The sequence below is a fragment of the Ranitomeya imitator genome, chromosome 4 (genome assembly GCF_032444005.1).
Source record: "Ranitomeya imitator isolate aRanImi1 chromosome 4, aRanImi1.pri, whole genome shotgun sequence".
Classification (NCBI taxonomy): Eukaryota; Metazoa; Chordata; class Amphibia; order Anura; family Dendrobatidae; genus Ranitomeya; species Ranitomeya imitator.
Genome location: NC_091285.1, coordinates 487,699,659 through 487,726,478, shown reverse-complemented (window position 1 = coordinate 487,726,478; position 26,820 = coordinate 487,699,659). Strand labels below are relative to the sequence as shown.

The 26,820-nt window shown below is 41.8% G+C and overlaps 1 protein-coding gene across 1 annotated transcript in view; it reads left to right on the top strand.

The window, feature by feature from the left end:
* The window catches only part of UNC13C (unc-13 homolog C), a 1,145,854-nt gene that overhangs the window by 486,694 nt on the left and 632,340 nt on the right, over window positions 1-26,820 (top strand). Inside the window, exons 15-18 of the mRNA XM_069765967.1 lie at window positions 3,712-3,862; window positions 5,506-5,574; window positions 8,335-8,424; window positions 11,657-11,785. Of these exons, the coding sequence (XP_069622068.1) occupies window positions 3,712-3,862; window positions 5,506-5,574; window positions 8,335-8,424; window positions 11,657-11,785 (439 nt within the window). The remainder of the gene's footprint in view (window positions 1-3,711; window positions 3,863-5,505; window positions 5,575-8,334; window positions 8,425-11,656; window positions 11,786-26,820) is intronic.

The following is a 26,820-nucleotide window of genomic DNA, read 5'->3' as shown; positions in this document are numbered from 1 at the left end:
GTGTGAGACCGGCGGTGACGTGACGCCATTAAGGTTACCGCTTATTACATGCAGCCGCATTCTCATGCTCAGCTCTGTGTCATCTGGCTGTCTTGCTGAGTGGTAACATCAGTAATATAACCTTAAAGTATACTTTAAAGTCTCCCTTAAGGTTTCTTGGCCTCAAATCTGCCCGGAGAAGTTTAAGGTTAACTGAGTTCACAGCTACTGGGTATCGCAGCAGCTTCAGTGCCGAGCATGAAAAACAGCTGTTATGAACTATGGTGACTTACGGTAAGGTTATCTCAGTTCACAGTGGTGCTGCACTTGTGGGAACTGGCCAGTGTGAACTGTGATAACCTTACTAACGTCACCTCAATACACAGCAGCTGGGTCTCGCAAAGCTCAGCATGACACCTGGCAGTTGCTGCAGCTCCAGTGAATGGAGCTGCATTCTTTGAATGGAGACCCATACACTGGATGTAGCAGAGTTGGGGTTCATCATGGGACTTCATTATTATGCATTAACTTCTGGCAGATATTTTTATTTTTATGTTACTAAATGGGAAAAAGAGGGGTGACTTGTCATTGAGTGTTTTGTTCAATTATAGGACTTTTGTCTGTGTGTGTTTTTCACACTTTTGACTATGAGCTTAGTAATGAAGGTGTCTGGTAGACACATCTCCATTACACACCCTTGGGCTTTATATCAGTTGACATAAAAGAGCTGACATCAACCTCAAAACCATTATTACCGTACTTGCCAACACACCAGGGCAAGTGGGAAGAGCCAAGGTTAAGTGTCAGAATTGGTGTATCTAATGGATGCACAATTTTTAGGGCAGTTGAGGGCTAATGTTATTAGTCTGGGAGGGGGCCAATATCCATAGCTCCTTCCCAAGCCTATGAATGTCAGCTCGCAACTGTCAGTTTAGCCTTTGAATATTAAAAATAGGTTAATGTTTTGTGGATCCCCCTTTTTAATAACCAATAAACTCTACACAGACAGCTGTGAGGTGATATTGATAGACTGGGAAGCTCCATGTTCATTGCCCCCTTCCCACAATAATATCACTAGCTTCCAACTGTCTGCTTTCCCTCAGCTGGTGAATAAAAAATAAAGGAAATCCCACGTCATTTTTTTTCTTTTATTTATTTATTTATTAGCTAAATACATGTAGAGTAAGCTACACATGCACTGCACTAATTATATATCATACTGACTTTATTACTATGCACAAGTGCCTGCTGGTGATTACTCTCATCAGCGTCATCTGCTCTCTGCTATCAGTGAGACCAAGCATATGCTGATGAGTAGGTAACCCTTTTTACTGCCTGTCACAGCTGCTGGCTCACATGGTGTCATCCAGTTTCCAGCACTGTCACACAAATGACAGTGTGGGATACACCTGATGTTTGAGCCCCCTATTCATTTGAATGTAGTTCGGGTTCGGGATCGAGTTCAAGTACCATTCTGGTACCTGAAAGCAACTTTTTTATAAAGTTCGGCTGAATCCGACAGACCCAAAATCCACGGATCCAGCCATCTCTAGTCATGTACCTTTAGGTCTATCAAAATGATTCTAGTGACTAGCTATAGCAAATCCTGATAAACTCTTTCCAGCAAACTATAGTGCTTAAAAAAATGAAAAATTCTTAAAGGGATTGTCCAGGATTGCCATATTTATGAGTTATATGCGTAGGATAGGTCATCATTATAAAGTCAGTGGGAATACTCCTGTCACCTGCATCTTAAAAACATCTCCAGAATCCGACCTTTTCTCACCTTTGAAACTGCTAAGACTCTTACTGTCGCTCTTATTAATTGTCGTCTGGACTACTGCAACTCTCTTCTGATCGGTCTCCCTCTTTCCAAACTTTCTCCTCTCCAGTCCATCTTGAATGCGGCAGCCAGGGTCATATTTCTGTCCAGCCGCTTCACCGATGCTTCCATCTTGTGCCAGTCATTACACTGGCTACCCATTCGCTACAGGGTCCAGTATAAACTCCTCTCTCTCACCCACAAAGCTTTCCACAGTTCTGCACCGGTTTATATATCTCCTTTCTCATCTCCGTCTATCGCCCTACACGTGCCCTCCGTTCTACAAATGACCTAAGACTAACATCCTTTGTAATCCGAACCTCGCACCTCCGTCTCCAAGACTTCTCTCGTGCTGCGCCAGCTCTCTGGAATGCTCTTCCCCAGATGATCAGACTGATTCCTAGCCTCGACCTATTCAAGCGCGCTTTAAAAACCCATCTCTTCAAACTAGCCTACCACATCAACTACTCAGTAAACTAACTTTGTCCTGTTCCCTCCTTCCAAATATTATCTGCATGTGAATCTGCACCCTACTATTCATCTGTCTCCACACCCTCCATGCACACGATGCACTTGATATTTGACTATTGCACTTAAACACACGGGCTGATGACCGGATCATGCAGCTTTATATGAAAATCCCTATTTATTATAATTGCCAGACCTGAAATAACAAGCACTTTTCACCTATTGTGTCCCCACCATTTCCTTGTAGATTGTAAGCTTGCGAGCAGGGACCTCACTCCTAATGTCACTGTTTAAATTGTCTTAACTTGTACTGAATTTATTGTTTGTACATGTCCCTGCTTAATTGTAAAGTGCTGCGGAATATGTTGGTGCTATATAAATAAAAATTATTATTATTTTTATAATACACCAGTCAGCAGCCAAATGTAATCAATGTACAGAATGGGGACTTGCTTCTTTGTTTAGTGGCCTCTGAGAGATAAGGTGGGATCTGCCTCTCAATAATAATATTAATATTCTTTCTAGCCAACCTTTTTATATTTTAACTTATAATTCCCTGTTTGCTGCTTAGGACTAACAGTCATTTTTATGAGGAATTCCCATAGCAGACATTTAATGTCAGTGGTGCAGAATATGTAGCGCCAGCATCCCTGCACTATAATCTCCTCCCTTGGCAGGGATGCCATCTCACTCACTGCTGTAGCCCTTCTCCTCCCACTGCTGCTGCCCGGGGTCTGCACACAGCTTGCAAATACCCAGGCACTGTGCTTAGGGCACGTACTGACCCTTTAAGAGGGCGGGACAGCATACCCTGTCCTAATGTGTCCTCAGTCAATGGCTGGGAAACACACACCTCCATATGATCTAAAACACACTTGCTAGTTCTAAATTCCCAGTGCTCGTATCCCAGTATACCTGCCTGTCTTGCAGCCATGAACACATGCCTGTCTATCATCCGTGACCGCCTGCCTATCAGCCATGCCCACCTGCACCTGTCTGCCAAGATAACAGTCTTGCCTCCTGTCCCTTTAGAGTTAGCTGCCTCCCACCCGAGGTCAGTCCCGGAGTAGCACCTGGTTCTTCCTTTCTCGGATTGTGGTATCGCCAGCAACTGTGCACCCGAGGTCTGACTTGGTGAGCCACCTAGTAACGCCCCTCCAGGCTCTCCCAAAATCATGGCACAGTGGTTCCACCAACCAGTCTGCTACTGTATGTATATTTGATACTTTTTAGAATTAGTGTGTGAATTTGCTGGTCCTCAAGCAGCATACTGTTAAATAAATTCACTAAATAATAATCTATTCTTTAGGGAGTTGTAATGACTCATAGCAATCCATTACAAAAGAAACAGTTGTCTCTTACAGAGATTTCACATTTTGATGTGTAAAATGTGAAGATATAGAACTCTTTACTTGACTGATAACTCTATTCTGTGTTTTTAGACATTTTTCCTGCCTGTCTTCCAAATACATGTGCCCAGGTGTGCCGGCTGTCATGAGTACCTTATTGGCAAACATAAATGCATTTTATGCTCATACCACGGCTACAACAAATGTTTCAGCATCAGATCGGTTTGCAGCTACAAATTTTGGGGTGAGTAGTATTATGAGTGGAGTGTTATTCAATTACACATATAGGGGTGGTCACTAAAATCACATCATCCCTGTGCAAAAAAAGTAAATGTGGGCACCCTTCAACTTTATTATTTTGATACACAGAAAACAAAAGTAAACACAAGGCCATCCCTAAACATACCGTACTTTTTATTTTTAGATCTCTACTGTACCACAGTCTTTGTGCCATTGCCTTGTATATAACACAATCTATAATAATCTTCAAGATGGCAATATCGATAATGACTTGCTCAAGCTTTGGCATTGCCTGTTACTCAGACTTAGATCACAACATAAATTTTTAAAGAGCCCTCAGAGCCGTTATTTTATGATGCTCCTTTGACAGCACCTGCTTATTTGAAAACCCCATGCTCAGAATGGGATTGATCTGACCTGTGGAACCACCATCCATGATGGAAGACTAAAATCTATTAAGAAGCCAATGTATTAAAAATCACTCAGCGGATGTCCTACCGTAGTAGTCAGACCCAAATTTTGAGTACCATATTTTTTGGACTATAAGATGCATCGGACCATGAGATGCACCCTACATTTTGGGGCGGAAAATAGCAGAAAAAATATTTTTATAAAATGGGGGTCTGTCTTATTGTCCGAATTTAAGGTATCTTACCTGAGGGCCGGTGGTGGTACAGCAGTGTCACAGAAAGCATGGTCCCTTCCTCAGTAATCCAGCTGCGTCAGAAGTGGGACAATGCTGCAGTCCCAGGGTGTGATGCTGCAAGTCCGGTGTCAGCATTGAGGCAGAGCATGGAGCAAGGGTCCCTTCCTCAGGATACCATCGGCAGAAATGTGTTGACGCCACGGGCTGGTGTCCACGGTGAGCAAAGCTGAGTTCATCACTGGTTTCACTGTGGTCATCTTCCTGAAGCCGTGGACCGCCAGAGGCTTCAGGAAATTGGCCACCAGAAGCCATGTGTGCGCAGATTGAGATCTCGGCAGCCATTTCTTGAAGCCAAGTGCCACCGAGATCTCAACATGCACACGCGCGGCCTCCGGCGGCCATTTTCCTGAAGCCTCTGGTTGCCCACGGCTTCAGGAGGATGGCCGCAGGGAAACTGGTGATGCACTCGACTCTGCTTACCTTGGACACCGGGCCGTGGCGTCGCCACATTTCTGCCACTGGAATCCTGAGGAAAGGACCCTGCTCAGGTACACTCCACACTACCTACCACTGCAGCATCGCCACACCTCTGCCGCCACCCATTCCACTGCTACACCACAGCCGCAACCCCCCCAATAAGCCTGCGTTCGCACTATAAGACGCACCACCCATTTTCCTCCCAAATTTTTTGAGGAAAAAGTGGGTCTTATAGTCCATAAAATATGGTAATTTGTGGTGTACCATCAACATAGTAAGTTTTTTTTTTCATGTCTGCATTACAAAAATAAGAAGTGACAGATCCTTATAATGTGTAATTATTTTGTTAAATAGAAAAAAGGTAAACTTGTTCAACTGATGCCAGCCTTAATATTGTTCCATTTCTTTTAGTCAAGTCTTATAATAATGTGTTCATAATAGAAATATGATGTACTTTAGACATGTGCTACAGCAGGATCATCTTCCACCCTAATGACTGATGAGTTTTCCTTGCATTTATACAGAGAGAAAAGTTTATAAAACTCCTGGATCAGCTGCACAATTCTTTACGAATTGACCTCTCAAAATACAGGGTAGGTATAACATGTCTTTAATCCGAGAAAATGGTTTTTCTTGAGGGCAATTGAGGGAATAAAAGTAAGAATGATGTTGTCAATAGAGGGCAGAACCATTGCACGTCGATGATTCCAGAATTTCTGTGCATGTACAATATACAGCATGTATACAACCTGTCTACCAAGACAGCCATTAATAGAGACAATCTATCAGCCATGATCACTGGTTAGAATATACAGGTGCTTCTCACAAAATTATAATATCATCAAAAAGTTACATTATTTCAGTTCTTTAATAAAAAAAAGTAAAACTCAAATATTATATGGAGTCTTTACAAACAAGGTTATCTACAGTATTTCAAGTGTTTATTCCTGTTAATGTTGATGATTATGGCTTACAGCCAATGAAAACCCAAAAGTCATTATCTCTTTAAAATAGATACATTAACGAAAAACACCTGCAAAGGCTTCCCTTAGTGTTTAAAAAGGTCCCTTATTCTGTTTCAGTAGTAACACAATCATGCAGAAGACTGCGGACTTGACAGATGTCCAGAAGGCAGTCATTGACACACACCACAAGGAAAGTAAATTTTGCATTTCGTTTGGAAATCAAGGTCCCAGAGTCTGGAGGAAGAGTGGAGAGGCACACAATCCAAGTGCTTGAGGTCTAGTATGAAGTTTCCACAATCAGTGATGGTTTGGGGAGCCATGTCATCTGCTGGTATAGGTATACTGGTTTATCAAGACCAAAGTCAGCACAGCCGTCTACCAGAAAATTTTAGAGCACTTCATGCTTCTCTCTGCCGGCAAGCTTTCTGAAGATGTAAATTTCATTCTCCAGCAGGATTTGGCACCTGTCCACACTGCCAAAAGTACTAATACCTGGTTTAAAACCAACAGTATCACTATGCTTGATTGGCTAGCAAACTCGCCTGACCTTAATCCCATAGAGAATCTATGGGGTAATGTCAAGAGGAAGATGAGAGACACCAGACCCAACAATGCAGATGAGCTGATGGCTGCTATCAAAGCAACCTGGGCTTCCATAACACCTCTGTAGTTCCACAGGCTGATTATCTCCATGCCACTCCGTATTGATGCAGTAATTGATGCAAAAGGAGCCACAACCAAGTATTGAGTGCATTTACTGATCATACATTTCAGTAGGCCAACATTTTGGATTTTAAAATAATTTTTCAAGGTGGTATTATAAAGTATTCTAATTTACTGAGATAATGACTTTTGGGTTTTCATAAACTGTAAGCTATAATCATCAACATTAACAGAAATAAACACTTGAAATAGATCACTCTGTTTGTAATGACTATATAATATGAGTTTCACTTTTTGTATTAAAGAACTAAAATAATTTAACTTTTTGATATTATAATTTTGTGAGAAGCACCTGTATTAATACAACTGCGAGCATTGGATGGGTGCACAGCTGATACCTTTTTGTTACTTACATAAGATTATGGGCAAAGGCTCCTACATTATCTTTCATTTACATATATAATTTCCTCCTAGGAGAAAGCTTTTTACAGTAGTTGCCTGCTTTAACCCCTTGTTATATGTGCTATCATTAAGAGGGAGTGAAAGAAGAGTTCCAAAATGTGGAACATCCCCCTTAGGCCAGGGTGACTCAAATCATTGTTCCAAGAACAATGGTCCAATTAAGCTAATCAGACTTTGATCATAGTTTCGTCAGAGTTGGGTCACAGTCTGATCAGTTTTTCTTGGATGTGAAGAATAAAAATAAAGGTTTCTCCATTTTCTCCATTGAGTCAGTCCATGAAAATGTCATCCAAGTGTGGTCCGATTTTTTCACTGAACCACCCATTGACTTGAAAGGCGGGAGTGCGATCTTAATTGTCAAAAAAAAAAAATTGGACCTCGTTAAAACTTCAGTTGTCTTTACAAACTAATAAGGGAACCTGTCACCCCCCTCAGGCGTTTGTAACTAAAAGAGCCACCTTGTGCAGCACAAATGCTGCATTCTGACAAGGTGGCTCTTTTAGTTATGCTCCCTGCACATGCTGAAATAAATGTTTATAAAATGTGCCTTCTCATACCCTGAAATCGCCAGGGAGGCCGGTCTTTCCTTCCTAAGCCAGACTCCTCCCAGCCGTCACTCCGGGTCTGTGCGCGCTGGGTGCCGCCTCCTCTAGCTTCATTATTGTCCCCAGCGCCTCCACATTAAGTTTTTTTTCGGGCATATGCAGTTGCGCTGCCCTTCGTACTTACAACGCAGGCGCCGGGGACGATAATGAAGCAAGAGGAGGAGGCGCCCAGCGCACAGGCCCGGAGTGACGGCTGGGAGGCGTCTGGCTTAGGAAGGAAAGACCTGCCTCCCTGGCGATTTCAGGGTATGAGGGGGCACATTTTATTAACGTTTATTTGAGCATGTGCAGGGAGCATAACTAAAAGAGCCACCTTGTCAGAATGCAGCATTGGTGCTGCACAAGGTGGCACTTTTAGTTACAAATGCCTGAGGGGGGTGACAAGTTCCCTTTAAGGAGAGCAACCACGATGATACCTGTGTGGTCCATTCCTCAGGTCTATAGTGGTGCCATGTTATTCTTAGGATGGGTTTAGGGATGATTATAGAAGCATTTGGTATTGTCTGGAAATAGCACAGATTTTCACAGATGTTACCTTTCTTTAAATCCTGTTGACTGTAACACTGGATACAGATTTTTGCTTGAAAATTATACATGGATTGTCTATTATTCATACAAGTTATCATTATTAAATATTACTTTTATTTCTTTCATTTAGGATAACTTCCCAGCCTCAAACCCAGAGCGACTTCAGGACTTGAAGTCCACTGTGGACCTGCTAACAAGCATCACCTTTTTCCGTATGAAGGTAGCGTACATTATTGTGCTTTTTTATGTCTTTCCAAAGTCACGTTATGGCTGTCAGAAAGCTTTCAGCATGTCTCAATATATCATGTTTATTGGTCTCTGGCAATTGAAGCCTTCTGTATCTGGAGTCACCAGATGGATTGTGTTGCTGCTGTCAATATCACATGTTTTTCTGTGTTCTCACATTCGTATATTTATATGGCTATTGTTATCATCACCACCACATCCGAGCAGCTTGTTTCTGATGTAGATACACAAAGTGCAGATTCTGTGCAGCTGGCTATGATGATTATGTGCGTCAGACTAGATCTGTAATAGTTACACTGTAACTACTAGAAACAAAAGTCTCAATCTTTTTATGACACTATTCTGAAGGGTTCAACCATCAAGAAAAGTAGATGCGATAAAATAAATGGCATATTGAAAACCATGCATATGTACAAAAATCTGGAAAAAATAAGTCTCTAAATTAATGATGCATGAACCAATATCTGTGAAACACAAACTGTATGAAGCATACATCCAAGTTAAAGTAGAGCAAAGCTAAGTGAAAATGTGTGAATTAGATTCTATCCACAGCATGCCTCAGAAGCCCGGTTGACTAGACTTTTTCATGCAACTATAGAGTCACTGGTGTGTGACACATATTCAATGTGGATTGACACTTGTGCTGCTGTTATATTACAATTTCAGATGTGCATTAAATAAATAATATCAAAGTAACCCAAGACTGTGATCAGACACTGCTGCACATTACATCAAAGACTAAGGATAAGCGGCATAGTTGCTGAATTGCAGAAAAAAATAAAAATAGAGTACTAGACCAAGGGTGCTCAACTAGTTTTATGTAGTTTCATCCAACTACGTACCTAGGTATGTAGTTGGATGAAAGTCTGAGCAGAATACTAAGACTATGTGCACACAGACATTTGTTGACACTGCCAAAAATGATGAATTTTGTAGTGGGAGCCACTTCAGGAAATGCTCTTTCTTTAGGGACTTTTCATTTACTGAAGAGTTGTATAATTGGTTGTGAAAAGTTTTGAGTTTGTTTTTGCAAATTGTCTCTACAGAGAAGAAGAGGACTAGAACTCTAGTGCCACCTATTCAAAGTAGCAATCCTAACAGTCAGTGTCGACCTTTTAACGTGCCTTGTCACATGACTTAAGATAAAAGCCAAACCAGAATCTCAATTTGCAGACACTGTGTTTCAGGGTACAGCCCCTTGTCAGTGCAGTGTGAGATTTTATTTGGCTGTGTGTGAGGCTTCTGGCCAGGATCCAAGAAGTATAATTTCTCCTTGCGGAGAGTGACATGGAAAGTTTTTTTTTTTTTACTAAAGTGTTTTTGCAACCTATTCATTGGATAGAGCCTAGTTTGGAATGTTGTTCATCAGGAGACACTTCAAAGAAGTAATATGCACATTTTTTCCCACAAAGTAACTTTCTAAAACCTAAAATGAAAGAAAAATGCTCTAGAGTGAAAATATGAACAGCAAAATGTTTTTACATTAGGAATGAAATGTATATCTGTGTATATTCAGTATACACATACTGTATGTATACAGTTGTGCTCAAAAGTTTACATACCCCAACAGAATTTATGCTTTCTTTGCCTTTTTTCAGAGAATATGAATAATAACACCAAAATTTTTTCTCCACTCATAGTTAGTGGTTGGGTGAAGCCATTTATCTGTGGGTTTTTCTTTGCATCCCGAACAATTTTTCTGGCAGTTGTGGAAGACATTTTTGTTGGTCTACTTGACTGTGGTTTTGTTTTTACAGAGCCCCTGATTTTCCATTTGTTAATCACAGTTTGAACGCTGCTGACTGGCATTAGCAATTCCTTGGATATCTTTTTGTATCCCTTTCCTGTTTTATACAGTTCACCTACCTTTCCCCATAGATCCATTGACAATTATTTTGCTTTCCCCATGACTCTTAATCCAAAAACTTCAGCGGCTGGATGAAAGACGCAAGAATCTGTCTGGATCCCAGAAACTCATGCAGCTTTTATTCACACACTGATTGCAAGCAAACAGGTCACAGGAGAGGATGTTAGCTTTAGTAGCCATTCAAACGCATTGGTGTCAACTTCTGTGCATGTTATCAGGCCAAAATCACCAGGGTATGTGACCTTTTTATCAGGGTCATTTGGATGTTTTGGGTTATCATTATTTTAAAAGGAGAAACCCCAGTAGTTTGACAATAAATGGCTTCATCCAGCCACTAAACATGAGTGTAGAAAAAGTTTTGGTGTTATCATTCATATTCTCTGAAAAAAAGGCCAAGAAAGCATAAATTCTGCCGGGGTGTGTAAACTTTTGAGCACAATTGTGTGTGTGTATATATATGTGAACCTAAGGAAACTACCATTTCTATTCACTGACCGTACCCTTCTCAAAATAGGGAGGAATTAAAGCATAGAGTGAAGGAAATCCATGGCAGTACATGCAGTAGGGGCCATGGGCAGGAAACCACTGCATAATACAATCAATTGAGAAAATGTTGGCTTGCCTTGTATGCAAGTAGGCAGAGAAATGGATTATTGTCTTCCCGATTTAAGAAGCATTGTTCATTGCATACATAGAGTGCTGACCGTTTTGTCATTGATGAAAACACAAAGTGAGTCATGAATCAAAGCTCACATTGCCCATAACAACCGTTTTCCGTCACCTACTACTAGACTTGTATTGGGTGCTGAGTGCAAGGACACTTCTCCTGGGAGACTGTTTATGTTCATGAAAACATTTTAGTGTAAACTGATTAAGGCTTTCTAAGACAAGAAAATCCTTCTAGCCCACGTTCACATTTTGAGTATTTACTGAGTTTTTTTACCTCAGTATTTTTAAACCAAAACCAGGAGTAGAACAATCAGAGGGAAAGTATAATAGAAACATATGCACCACTTCTGTATTCAACACCCACTCCTGGTTTTGAACTACAACTACTGAGGTAAAAATTCACCAAATACTGAATGTGTGACCCCAGCCTTATCATTTCAAGGACTACAGAACATGAACATACATGTCTTAACATGATACAGGAATGAGGAAACATCAGTATGAGTTTAAGATAACTTTCACCGTGGGATTAAATAAATGTTTATTGTATGCTAAATTGAAACACATTAATGCAGGAGCAAGCATCAATGTTTAACATGTGCCATAAATGTTTCCCCATTGTGTAAAAAGTGTCGGAATACCTTTATGAGTGACAATTTTTTTATTGTAGGTTCTTGAACTTCAGAGCCCTCCAAGAGCCAGCACGGTGGTGAAGGATTGTGTCCGGGCCTGCTTAGACTCCACGTACAAATATATTTTTGTAAATTGCCATGAGCTTTATTCACAGTTACTGGACCAGGTAAGAATTGTGTCTGGTTCATACCTTCGGTTTTTGCTTGTGTCTGAGATACAATAATGCATTGATTTCTGTGTCTTAAGCCTGATTCAGATTACAGTGATTTTCTTTGTCCGAGTTTTAATACCTTTTCTTATCACAATGTCATCAGCGTTTGATCAGTGTGAATTTTTTTCATCAGTGTGTGTTCAGTTTCATCAGGTTTCTTCAGAAGGAAAAAAATATGACGAATTCTCAATGGGGAACAAGGGTATTACAAGGGATGGAAGGCCTCTCATTTGATGAGATGTTGAAAATGTTGGGCTTTTTTAGCTTAGGAAAAAGATGCCTCAGAGGGGATATCATTTATATGTATAAATATATGTGTGAGATATAGAAAAACTGACTGAACAGCAATCTAATCTGAACTGGTGCATAACCAAAAAAGTCATATAGCAAATAGATTAATGGCTGCACTCAAAATTAATCTGTGCTAGAGCAAGAAAATGTGCGATACATGAAATGGGAGTAGCATAATGGCTTGTGAAATATATGAAAAAAACACATGAGATTCTTAGCACAAGGTTTGGCCAAAAGTTGTGAGCCCATCCACCAATCGTCAAGGTAATCTCAGAACGGATGGGTACCTGAGCTGACTGCCTAGTGTGAACACTTACCTATGGCTAATAACACGGTAAAGCCTGCTTATATAGGAAGCTCAGAACCAACTGTGTTAGGATGTAATTAAAATCACAGCATGGTGAAGGGCGGGGCGTTCAAGTCAGAAAAAAATAGTACATAGTAGATATAGAAAAACCGACTGAACAGCAATCTAATCTGAACTGGTGCATAACCAAAAAAGACTTACATAGCAAATAGATTAATGGCTGCACTCAAAATTAATCTGTGCTAGAGCAAGGAAATGTGTGATACATGAACTGGGAATAGCATAATGACTTGTGAAATAAATGAAAAAACACATGAGATTCTTAGCACAAGATTTGTGCGGTCAGTACAAAGCACTTGCACATGACTTATTCCTTCCAGGGACCATACTAAGGACCATGGGGCAATCATTAGAGATGGAAGAAAGGCGATTCGAACAGCTAAATAGGAAAGGGTTCTTTACAGTTAGAGCAGTCAGATGCTATAACAGCTTTTAAAATAGTGCTGGGTGATTTCCTCAATACACATAACATTGCTGGTTATAGTTAATTTAGTGACAAAATGACCTAGGTCTTTTTTCAGCCTATGTAACTTCTCATATCAAACAGTCCATGAAAAAAGGAGAGCACAAAGATTGCCTCTGAGTGCTGTGTCCAAATTTTTCCTAGAACTATAAACTTGCATTGGTGAGATTGATCCAAGACACAAATGAAAATTTGACCGTGTGTCTGAGATTTTGTATGGACCACTCAGTCCCCAAGAATACATGGAGCGCCCCCGTGGCAGTGGGGTACTCGGGACCGGGACCTTCGGTTCTCAAGGGGGATGTCACGGTGGCTGACCCGGTCCGTGGCCCTCGGAACGTCCGTTTTAAAAGGGAAAGGTCTTTAAAGGGATAGAGTTTATGTTCGTGACGCCACCTGTGGTATTCAGTCAGGGTGACCGACGCTGCTTAGGGGTCCACTGGGGTGATGTTATGGCAGCTAGATGGTATACCTTCCCACAGGTGAAGTATGTCCCCAGGACTTCCCGGGGTGTAGATAGTGGATGGTTTGAGGTGCAGAGAAGAACGAGGACACAAGGTTGCAGTCTCTTTACCTTTTACTGAAGGCTTCATCATCCACAGTCCAGAGCACAGACCACAGGGCAGGCAGAGTCCGGCCGTTTTGGAGGCAAATCCAGAGTCCTCTTATCCAGGTGGAAATCAGTAGCCTTTCTCTAGAGCCTGGGTGTTGTAGTACCTTATTGCTGAGCCTCTCATAAGGTCCTCACAACCGTTGTAGATGTTCTAGATGTTATGTTTCTCTCTCTGTCTCCCAGATGGATAGGACAACCCGTATGACCGGTGGTCTGAGGCTTTTTACAGGGACTCTAGCATGCCCCGGGCCTCTCTTGGGTGCCACCTTGCCTCCTGGGTATACGGCGGATCAGTAATGTGAAATTAGCTGTCATGCCGGTCTTTGGAGCAAGTCATAAAGGACTGTTGCTCCCTTGGTGTTCTGGCTACCGGGATCCTGCACCTCAGAAGGAGGCAGCCTGTGCAGGGCAGAACTCCTTCTGGTTTCCACTCCTTTTACTATGACTTCTTCACCCTCTCTACAATACAGTTCTCTGTTTGTGTCCTTTCTTAGGAACTGCCGCACATGGGGCAGGTGCAGCTCCGTGACCTTCTGTCTGGGCCTCTGACAGGATACCACCCCTGTCAGGGACCAACTATGTGAGCCGAAGCTCAGCCAGCAACTGCCTAACTTCCTCTCCAGGCCAACAGTTTTACCTAAGTGTGAAAAGTGCCCTAATAAATAGGAGCACTGCTCCCCCTGGTGGACTGGAGTATGAAATGTGTTGTATGTTTGTGGTGCCTAGTAAAGAGATCTCCTTTATTGCTTCCAAACGTAACATCACTCCCCCCAGAGGAAAATTATATTACTGCAACGACCAGGACCCTGGGGTGCTGCATACACAGTCATATGAACAGCCCAGGGACAGATATAGGCAGAAGGGGGCCCCTGTGCATAACCAGTACATGGGCCCATTGCATTCCAATAGCTCATCTTACACTGCATGCAGAATTATTAGGCAAGTTGTATTGATACTTTTTATACATGTTGTCCTACTCCAAGCTGTTCAGGCTTGAGAGCCAACTACCAATTAAGTAAATCAGGTGATGGGCATCTATGTAATAAGGAGGGGTTGTTGTCTAATGACATCCAACACCCTATATAAGGTGTGCTCAATTTTTAGGCAACTTCCTTTCCTTTGGCAAAATGTGTCAAAAGAGACATTTGACTGACTCTAAAAAGTCCAAAATTGTGAGATGTCTTGCAGAGGGATGCAGCAGTCTTGAAATTACCAAACTTTTGAAGCGTGATCACCGAACAATCAAGCTTTTCATGGCCAATAGCCAACAGGGTCGCAAGAAGCGTGTTGGTCAAAAAGGAGCAAAATAACTGCCCATGAATTGAGAAAAATCAAGCGTGAAGCTGCCAAGATGCTATTTGCCACCAGTTTTGCCATATTTCATAGCTGCAACATTACTGGAGTATCAAAAACCAGAAGGTGTGCGATACACAGGGACATGGCCAAGGTAAGGAAGGCTTAAAAACGACCACCTTTGAACAAGAAACATAAGATAAAACGTCAAGACTGGGCCAAGAAATATCTTAAGACTGACTTTTCAAAGGTTTTATGGACTGATGAAATGAGTGTGACTCTTGATGGGCCAGATAGATAGGCCAGAGGCTGGATCAGTAAAGGGCAGAGAGTTCCACTCTGACTCAGACGCCAGCAAGGTGGAGGTGGGGTACTGGTATTGGCTGGTATCATCAAAGATGAACTTGTGGGACTTTTTCGGGTTGAGGATCGAGTGAAGATCAACTCCCAGACCTACTGTTAGTTTCTGGAAGACAACTTCTTCAAGCAGTGGTACAGGAAGAAGTCGGTATCGTTCAAGAAAAACATGATTTTCATGAAGGATAATGCTCCATCACATGCCTCCAACTACTCCACAGTGTGGCTGGACAGTAAAGGTCTCAAAGAAGAAAAAAAAATAACATGGCCCCCTTGTTCACCTGATCTGAACCCCATAGAGAACCTGTGGTCCCTCATAAAATGTGAGATCTACAGGGAGGGAAAACAGTCCACCTCTCGGAAAACATTGTCTAGGAGGCTGTGGTGACTGCTGCACACAATGTTGATCGTAAACAGATCAAGCAACTGACAGAATCTATGGATGGAAGGCTGGTGAGTGTCATTATAAAGAAAGGTGGCTATATTGGTCACTCATTTTTTTGGGACTTTGTTTTTGCATGTCAGAAATGTTTATTTCTATATTTTTTGCAGTTATATTGGTTTACCTGGTAAAAATAAACAAGTGAGATGTTAATATATTTGGTTTTTATTAAGTTGCCTAATAATTCTGCACAGTAATAGTTACCTGCACAAACAGATATCCTCCTAAGATAGCCAAATCTAAAAAAAAAAACACTCCAACTTCCAAAAATATTAAGCTTTGATATTTATGAGTCTTTTGGGTTGATTGAGAACATAGTTGTTGATCAATAATAAAAATAATCCTCTAAAATATAACTTGCCTAATAATTCTGCATGCAGTGTATTGACCTATACCACCTGCTTAGGAAGTGGAAGTGACTCCTCTTGGGTGCGTATTGCAGCAATGGTATATTCACCTCTTGAACAGCCTCATAGACTATAATAGGTGCAAGTTCTGTATGAAAACCAAGGATAGAACTCATATGTGACAAACTGATATCTGAATGAGCCCATATGCATCCTAACGCAGAGCTTCGAGTTACAATATGTAGTGATGGATCTTTTTGTTACTGGGTTCTGAAGAATTATCTGTAAAAATAACACTCCCATCCGTAGCGGAGAAACATCAGCCCTGCCACACACATTCTTACATGTATGCCGCTGAAAATGTGCACTGTAATGTCACTGTGCAGGATCATTTTTAACGTTATGTCACAAAAACTGGATATTGCACACATTGATTTCCTGTACAGTGAGATGTGAAGGAATAATCATCAGTTTTACAACAGAACTGCATTTATACAGTGTTCTCCCAACATAGTTAACACACTGATGTGTCTGAATAGAAATAATTCTTAGTTATATCACCGGTCCTCCATAATGCACAGATACTGCACCATATGGATAATAGTGATGGTGAAGCCACAGTACGTGGATAATAAACACAGTGATGTGATACTAAAATGTGATATTATAGATGACACAGGCACAAGACAGGAGAAATAACCCAGAAGGATAATGCAGTGATTTCACCGCATATGCCTGTGTACAGCAATGTGAGATCTGTTTCACATGAGAGTCCTGGTAGAAGCACGTAATACAGGTCGTCCTGAAAGTAGACATATTACAGAAGAAATTGATTTATCAGTACTCATTAGTAAGGCCCATTCATACATCTGTGTTTGACAGACGTGTTGGGGCCATGTTTTTCACGGACAAAACATGCACCACCCATCTGCATGTTCACGTTTCAGATTTTTTATTTTGCTGACTGTTGTCCAAAAAAAGAAAAATTAAAAAACAGCAACATGTCCATTTTTTTTTCAAATTTGTTGACCAAAGGCACCCATTTGGGTGAATGGGTCACTGAAGGAAGAGATAACACACAGATGCCATCCATGGGCCAACTAATTGTTGTCCATTTTTTACTGTGTAATGGATAGGAAAAGCTTGGAAAATGTCTTATCTTTTGTTTGGGTACAAGTAAAAGGAATGCCATAGTTTTAATGGCATCACACACACGGACTAAATATGGAAACATTGCATGCAGCACATTAATGAAAAATGGTTTGATTTCTCTTGTACGCAGAAAATCTGATGTCTTGTTGAGTAGTAGTTATACTGTCTTTCGGGCAGGAAATTGAAATACATAAGGAAAACAATTTGAGAAGCAGATGCAATACTGATCAAATACACAACAGATGCAGATCTCTCTGCGTATGCTTAAACAGTCATTTTATCAGAAAACTGATAAAATGAATGCATATTGTGCTTTTAAAACATACCCATTTTATATGTCCCATGTAATTAGACTTATATTAATATTTCTGAATGCATAGAAAAAAGGCAAAAAAACTATTAACTGGATTAGTTGCAGTAAAAATTGAGATACACAGGCGGTATAGTTAGTTTCACAGGCGGGCTATTCTGCTGACGTGCAGACACTGCTCCTAGGCCCAAAACTATTAACTGGGTTAGATGCAGTAAAAATTGAGATACATAGGCGGTGTAGTTAGTTTCACAGGCGGGCTTCTCTGCTGACGTGCAGACACTGCTCCTAGGCCCAAAACTAATAACTGGATTACATGCAGTCAAAATTGAGATACACAGGTGGTGTAGTTAGTTTCACAGGCGGGCTTCTCTGCTGACGTGCAGACACTGCTCGTAGGCCCAAAAATATTAACTGGATTAGATGCAGTCAAAATTGAGATACACAGGCGGTGTAGCTAGCTTCACAGGCAGGCTACTCAGATGACTATCAGACAATGCTACTAGCCCAAAAGCATTGGCTAAGCTAGATTACACCAAATGCTGTGACAAACACTTGCACAGCACTGGCACAGACCTGCCTGGCAAACAGTGCTATGAACTACTGTAACCTACCCTGAAAAGGGCTGATATTACAACTAGTCCTGACTCCCTAAACCTATCTCTCTGACAATTCGCTCCAAAAAAACACTCTTAGTCTGTATAGCAGCCACAGCAGCAGTGGTGCCGTCTAACACTAAGCTGCAGCAGTGAGCAAATGGTGGCGATGTGGCAAATGGCTGGTTCTTATAGGGCAAGGACATGTGACATACACAGCCAATGACACACGCCCTTGCTTGTGTGAATCACATGCACATTGCTGTGTGTGTGCACTGCTGATAGGCTGAGAGACTGCACCGCCCCACTGTAAATGCGGGAAAGAAAAAAAAATGGAGATCGGCATTATTTCAGCACAGAGCTAACTCCCCCCTTCCCCCGCCCACTATACACTGAAACAGTCTATTAGCAATGATAAACAGTTTTAATGTGCAAATCAATTTAGGCTTTTGGTGAATGAACAGTTATCGAGCAGAAACTCGAACAGCCGAATTTTAAGCAAATTGCTCGAGTTCGTCAAACAACTCTAACAATGACCAAAACAGCTCGAATTTGAAATTGGCGAACAGTTTGACTCGAAGACCGCTCATCTCTACCCATCTCATGCTGCAAATAATACCTCTGAGTCATTGGCTGCTATGGGCATAAAAGGAGATAAACTCATGGTGTGGCCACCATCTTCCCCTGACCTCAACCCTATAGAAAACCTTTGGAGTATCATCCAGCACAAGATCTATGAGGGTGGGAGGCAGTTCACATCAAAACAGCAGCTCTGGGAAGCTATTCTGACTTCATGCAAAGACGTACAAGCAGAAACTCTCCAAAAACTCAAGAAGGCAAGAATTGTGAAGGTGATATCAAAGAAGGGTTCCTATGTTAACATGTAACTTGGCCTGTTAGGATGTTTTGAAGTTAAATAGCTTTTTTGTCCAGTGAATGTGACCTCCTAATGCTGCAAATTCAACAAATGAGCATTTTCAGTTCTTTAAAACATATCAAATGTTTAGAAATTCTACTGTGCCTAATAATTTGGAACAGTGCATTTTGAGTTTTTATTCATTTTGGAGATTATACTGTTATCATTGGGAGGTTTCTTCAATAAAATTCGATGTATAATCTAACGGGTGATGACTTTTATTAGACTGACTGTCATTTGCACCGACCATTTAGGAAAATCCGAGAAAAATGTCATCTGCATAATAATTTGGAACATAGTGTATTGCCCAGCCACATAGTATACTGCCCAGTCACGTAGTATATTGCCCAGTCACGTAGTATATTGCCCAGTCACGTAGCATATTGCCCAGCCGCGTAGTATATTGCCCAGTCACGTAGCATATTGCCCAGCCATGTAGTATATTGCCCAGCCACATAGTATATTGCACAGTGACGTAGTATACAGCACAGAGCCACGCAGTATACAGCACTGACACGTAGCATACTGCCCAGCCACGTAGTATATTGCCCAGCCACGTAGTATATTGCCCAGCCACGTATGTAACAGGTTAAAAAAGACTTAAAATAAAAAATAAACATATACTCACCTTCCGAGGGCCCTTGGCGCTTGTGTGCGGTGCACGCACAGCTTCCGGTCCCAGGGTTGGTATGAGCGTAGGACCTGTGATGACATCGCGGTCACATGACCGTGACATCATGGCAGGTCCTTCTTGCATAGCATCTTTGGCACCGGAACCTGCCGCTTGCACTGCCGAGGAGAGGGTGCACGTCGGAGGGTGAGAATAACGTTTTTTTTTTATTATTATTATTTGTAACATTACATATTTTTACTAATGATGCTGCCTACTATACAATTATATAGTAGATTTTTTATGTTTTGCCGCATTTACAAAATAAAAACTATTTAATAGAAAAAATAATTGTCTATGATTGTGTTTTATACCACTTTTTGCTTGACAGTATGATGAAAAAAACAGTTTTTTTCCTCCGATTTTTATTTTTCACGGTATGCACAAAAGGAGTTAACTACTCTGATAGTTTTCTAGGTCGGGTAGTTCTGGAAACGGCAATAACAATAATGTGTACTTTTTTTTGTTTTTACAGAAATATAAGTTATTATTGGTTTACTATTTCTTTTTAAAATTTATTTTGTGATTTTTTTAAACAGTTTTAAAACATTTTTTTCACATTTTTATTTAGTTCCTGTATGACACTTCAATTTTTATTTTTATGATCACTGGTCTCATGCATTGCAATAAACATTTATTGCATTGCATGAGATCTGTCAGTTTTACACTGGCAGATCACCTTTTAGACTCAGCTGCTGGCTGAGTGTAACAGGTCACCTTAGCTGGCAGATCAGGAGATAATCATTTGACCTCTAGCTGCCATAGCAACACTCGGCTCACCCCCCCCACCCCCCGTGATGTAATCACATCTCATCACGCGGGGGCTTCGGAGAGGTGAGTGAAGGAGACCTCTCCCTCTCACTATCTTCTAGATGCCGCAATCGTGCATCTAGAAGATAGCAAAAGATTAACATCATTGGCACCTGAACCAATCAGGTCTTGATGATCACGTGTCAGAGCTACCCTGGGGTTCCTGGGCACTGTTAGATTGCCAACCGCAGGGAAACATTGGCGCTGCACAAAGCACTGCAAGCGCCAACGTTTATCTACAGTGGGCGGTCGGGAAGCACTTAATCTATTGGCGATCAACTTTTTGGGCAGCATCTATCCCAACCTCTCAGATGCTGTTCAGAGGAGTTCACGGTTTCTTTCATTGCAAAGCTCACCTTTAAGAGGGACCCTAAAGTTCTCAATAGGGTTTAGTTGTGCTGAGATAGAGGCCATGTCATTATTCTTTTGTTTTTAAGCCCCTTACTGGCAGCCAAACAGTGGAGGACTTTGGTGCATGCGATGGATTTTAATTTGAAGATTCAGACTTTTTCCTGTACCACTGCTTGAATAAAGTGTCTTCTAAAAACTGGCAGTAGATTTGGGAGTTTATTTTAAGCCAATATTCAATCTGAAAGGGTCCAATTAGCTCATCTTTAATAATACAAGCCCATAGTATTATCCCACCTACACCTTGCTGATGTCCGAATGGAAGTGAAGGTCTATACTTGTTACTAAAAATGTTGAATGGATAGTCTAAAAGGCAGATCTCTGGCTGGTTTTCACCATCCCATTTCCCATGTTTTAAAGGTAAGGTCTCTCCTTATGTATGTGTATAGGGGAGATCTATCAGTCTAGGAGTGCGAAGCCAGGATAAGTTAAGGATGATCTGGCTCAGCATCATCCAAGACGCATAGTCCGATGCTAGATATCCAAAGCATGTTTTCTCTGCATCGTTTCAGAATAAAAAATGTACACTGTGTGATTCAGTTATTCATGCTATTCATGGTTCAGTAATTATGAACATCTGATAGGTATTAACTATATGGATAAAGTATGAGCGGTAATGGAACATTGTATGGACATTCAAACAGCATGGTCCTCTTGATCTTGCCTTGCGGATTACATTAAGGCCGACTGAAAATGAAAATATAGCAGGAATATATATGCTCCCAAGAGTAATTACCGTATATACTCGAGTATAAGCCGACCCGAGTATAAGCCGACCCCCCTAATTTTGCCACAAAAAACTGGGAAAACTTATTGTTAGGACTGGCGGAACGCACCAAGAAAGGTGATATAGATGCGTTCGCAGTCCGGGGTCCACCGTGCAGGTGAAAACCTGCTGCTAGTAAGTACAGACTATATGGCGGTACACTAAATTATATACACGTGGGTTCAACCTCACCCAGCGTGAAGGGAGCAATCCTGCTGCGTCACAGGATCGCGGCACCGCACCTAAAGCGCGAGCGAGTAGTCAGCGTACTTAACCCCAACTGGGATTGAAGTCCGATTAGACCCTCGCTGGCACTACACCACAACTGGGTGTGTAAGGAAACTAAGTATAAATAAATGCACAGGAGTGCGAGCAATGCCGCACTGACGGACGCCACCAACCACACTGGCTTGGGTATGGAAAGCGCAAGGCAAGCGCACGGTGCCGTACAGGCGGATAACAGCAAGAGGACGCTGTAATGTGTGTTTTGTGCTGTTGGATAAGTCGGGCGCTAGATTAGCAAACATACACCTTCCGCGAACAGACATTCAATAGGGAGGGTTATTTAAAGAGCGACTTTCACTCACAACACACACACATATTTACAAGACAATACTAGCGCATGGCCGTGTGGTCATGCGCAGTTTATATAGTTGCAGCACAGGAAGTGGCTACAGCACTTTTGCCCTTCCAAGACCTGCCAAGGACCAATGGAATGTGCTGCAGAGCCTGAGCACATGACCCTCGATCTCCAACGGGAGATCTTACCCTGGGCATGCTCAGTACGTGCAGACAAGGACTTAGTCCCAGAGAAGTCCGCTCGCTGCTGACCAGCACTGACTTTAATGGCAGAGACTGGAGAAGCAGCAGCAACTCTTCGCACAGAGTCAGACTGAGCGAGACGCTGGGATCGACGTCCCTGCTGAGCAGACTCCACTGCGGCTGGAGGAGAATGGGAGACCGCAGCGGAGACGGATCGAGATTCCCCCTGTGCAGCAGAGGAAACTCGACTCCTAACACTTTGACTCGAGTATAAGCCTAGGGTGGAAATGCAGCAGCTACCGGTGAATTTCAAAAATAAAAATAGATCATTATTTCCCCATAGCTGTGCCATATAGTGCTCTGCACCGTTCATATTGCCCCATATCTGTGCCATATAGTGCTCTGCACTGTTCATATTGCCCCATTTCTGTGCCCCATATATGCTCTGCACCGTTCATATTGCCCCATATCTGTGCCCCATATAGTGCTCTGCACCGTTCATATCTCCCCATATCTGTGCCCCATATATGCTCTGCACCGTTCATATTGCCCCATATCTGTGCCCCATATAGTGCTCTGCACCGTTCATATCTCCCCATATCTGTGCCCCATATATGCTCTGCACCGTTCATATTGCCCCATATCTGTGCCCCATATAGTGCTCTACACCATTCATATCTCCCCATATCTGTGCCCCATATATGCTCTGCACCGTTCATTATTGCCCCATATCTGTGCCCCATATATGCTCTGCACCGCTCATTGCCCCATATCTGTGCCCCATATATGCTCTGCACCGTTCATTATTGCCCCATATCTGTGCCCCATATATGCTCTGCACCGTTCATTTTTGTCCCATAGCTGTGCCCCATACAGTGCTCTGCACCATTCATATTGCCCCATAGATGCTCCACATAAATCTGTTCCGCCGCTGCTGCTGCAATAAAAAAAAAAATGCCATACTCACCTCTCTTGCTTGCAGCTCCCGGCGTCCGGTCCCAGCGTCTCTCTGCTCTGACTGATCAGGCAGAGGGCGCCGCGCACACTATATGCGTCATCGCGCCCTCTGACCTGCACAGTCAGAGCGCAGATAGACGCCGGGAAGATGGAGCGGCGCCCGGCAGCTGGAACGTTAACAGGTGAATATGACATACTTACCTAGTCCCAGCGATCCTGGCGCTCCCCGCCTGTCCCACGGTCTTCTGTGCTGCAGCCTCTTCCTCTATCAGCGGTCACCGGCACCGCTGATTAGAGAAATGAATAGGCGGCTCCACCCCTATGGGAGGTGGAGCCGCCTATTCATTTCTCTAATGAGCGGTCCCACGTGACCGCTGAAGAGGGGAAGAGCTGCAGCACAGAAGACCGTGGGACAGCAGGGGGAGCGTCAGGATCGCTGGGACTAGGTAAGTATACCTCAGCGCCCTCTCCCCCTCACCCTCCGACCCCACCGCTACCGTGACTCGAGTATAAGCCGAGAGGGGCACTTTCAGCCCAAAAATTTGTGCTGAAAATCTCGTCTTATACTCGAGTATATACGGTATGTAAAGTTCAACTGGAAGAGTGTATATTATACAGGCACGTTATCAATATTTCCTCTTTGTCAATGTTTTGGATTTTTTTTAAAGTCTACAACCTAGGATGTCTCAGTTATACCTGGTGTATAGGGTGTATAGGACCCCGGCATGGATGAGGAAGGCAGGACTGAGAGGTGACTCAAAGTGTCCCAGGTGAGTTGAGGAAAGCGCTGATCTGCTCCATATGATGTGGTTGTGTGCTCGCCTCCAACCCTTTGAAGGTGAAGGTGATCAACTTGATCCAAGAGGTGACTGGAGTAGATGTGGTGCGTAACCCACTGACTTGCCTTTTGGGCTGTATGGATGATATAGCTACGGATGAATGTGGAAGGCTGACTATCGCAAGATTGTTGTATGCTGCGAGAAAGCTTATTGCAATGCATTGGTTGGATGAAAAACCGCCAGGGAAAAAGGAATTTATCAACAAGATAAATAATTTTATTGTTCTTATGGAAAGAAACATATACAGTAAGAGGTCAGAATACAAAATTTGAGAATGTGTGGGGTGGATGGATGGATTACCCAAGTGTAGCGTCTGCTGAGTTACTGCAAAGTAGATTGGGTGTTGTTTAGTTGATTCTGGGGGGACTCCTATATGTACAGGTGTGTTTTCGTAAAGCTTGTTATCTTTTCTTAAGAGGTGAAGTTGTTAGATGGTTGTATTGGATAATGGAAAAGAGATTGGGGTAGGGAGAGGGGGGTTGGTTTTGGGATAAGGGTGTTGTTTAGTAAACTGAAAATGTATTACCAGGTTATGTATCTAACGTACCGTATTTGTCTGGAAATTGTATCGGACTGTGTTATTGGCGTTTCATATGCTTTAATAAAAAAGTACATGATTAAAAAAAAAAAAGTCTACAACCTTCATTCTTGATTCTTTATTAATAATGAACATAAGAGGCAGAATTTGAATTTGCCTGTCCTGATGGATTTTACTGGGTCATTCGATTAGCAGAAAAATTATTATCCATGAATTTAATGTCCCTTATGCTCTAAGGTCTTTCAAGACCTCAAAGCATAAAAATGTAATATGTAATAATAGTAATAATCCTTTATACTCATCTCACTGTTCACTTCTTTTCCCTCCGCTTCTCACCATAACCCACTGCATGCTCACTGCATTTTATGATCCCACCCAGTCCGCTAAAACCACCAGACCTCTTACACTGTGATGAGATCTGAGAGGGTTCTGTGGAAGAGGAAGTGGACAAAATGTCCTGACGTCACAAGGTGTGCCTTGACCTCGCGCACGCATGTGCAGGACCCCCCAGTCCTCATTAGAGCCAAACGAGTGATGGTGAGGAGCAGAGTGGTTAGAGAGGTGAGCAGCAAGGTTCCTTTATGGTTCAGATAAATGTCAACTACTTAATCCGCCAGAAGCCAATGACAGAACAGCCTATTTTGCTGAAAACTGATTTTTGTAAAATGTAAGTAGACTTCAATTTCCCTGAATATAGTCACTCATCTTTACTATCCATGATCAATACATTTCTATGATGTAACCAAAAAATCCAGTAAATGGCATTTTTCTCCAACAATTAAAATTACACGTCTCTACATATATGTTAGCTACTTATTACAATATTCTGAGGCACTAAAGTTAAACAAAATTTACAATTTAACTATGCATGCTGTTTCCCCATACCACATTAGTAATATATAAAATTATGCAGATAAATTGAGTGAAAGTCTCACTAAATGAAACTGTCAGCTTTCTTCCACTGTGATTATGAGTATGGACAAGTTATGCCTTGTGAGCAAAAGTTGCAAGAATCTTTGAATTGAGTTTCCTCACAAGTGAATAAAATAGTAATAAGAAAATAAAAGGAAATGTTAAGGCACTAATATGAAAGTATTGCTGGTTGCTAAGGAACAAATGAATGAATTGGAGCATATCAGCATAGCTTAGTGCTCCAGACATAATATTGATATACAACGGCAGATTGTGACGTTCATTAAAATATGCTAATTGAGCCAGTCCTCAATGTCAAGGAATAAAGATGATTTTCTGAATATTAATATGCATTACACGCCTGTACACAATGAAATAGGTAATCAAGATCATAACAATAACTAATGGGCAGGAATTTGCTCATTCTTCCTTTGGTCAATTCTTGTGGTCTTCCTGTAGCTGCTGGCTCTTTGAGCTTCAGTGTATTGAAATTGCCAATGCATATGTTATGCATGATAAGCTACCTTGAATAGTTCATCGCCATAAGTCTTTTTATTGAGTGTTGCTAATTGATGGAAGTTTGAACAATGGATGTTCATGGATAATGCTTCTTATTACTATTTATGTGTACTCTGTTCCAGTTTAGATATTTAATCTTCCAGAGGTTTTGCTTGTAATGTTGAAACAAGCGCTTTAAACCTTGCATCTAGTAGTCATACATTTCTTGTTCTAGACCTCTTGTCCTATTCTTTTTACCATTCTCCTGCACTTTCATATGGTACTGTGTTTTTAAGACCCCCATACATCCTTGATGGCTATCATTCAAGTGATAGTTTGATTTATCATTTGCCCAGGAGCTATCTCGGCCATCTATCCCATGCATACACGTACTCACTGTGTTGTTTATCAGAGCTGCTGCCAGACATTTTTGTTGGTGGCTTATCTCACTGAAAACAAAAGGACAAGCAGTCCAAAATTGGACCTTAATCTTTAATTGCCCTTACAATAATCTCTTCCGAACCCCCATACTCATTAGAATTTTGTTAGAATCCGTCATTATCAGAAGGTCCTGGTCAAAGTTAGTATATTGTGTATGGGGGGCTTTAATTTGCCCCCAGATTAGGAACTGTTCCACCTGACTGTTGCAAATCTTCTAGTTGTTATATCCCTGTTTGGACTTG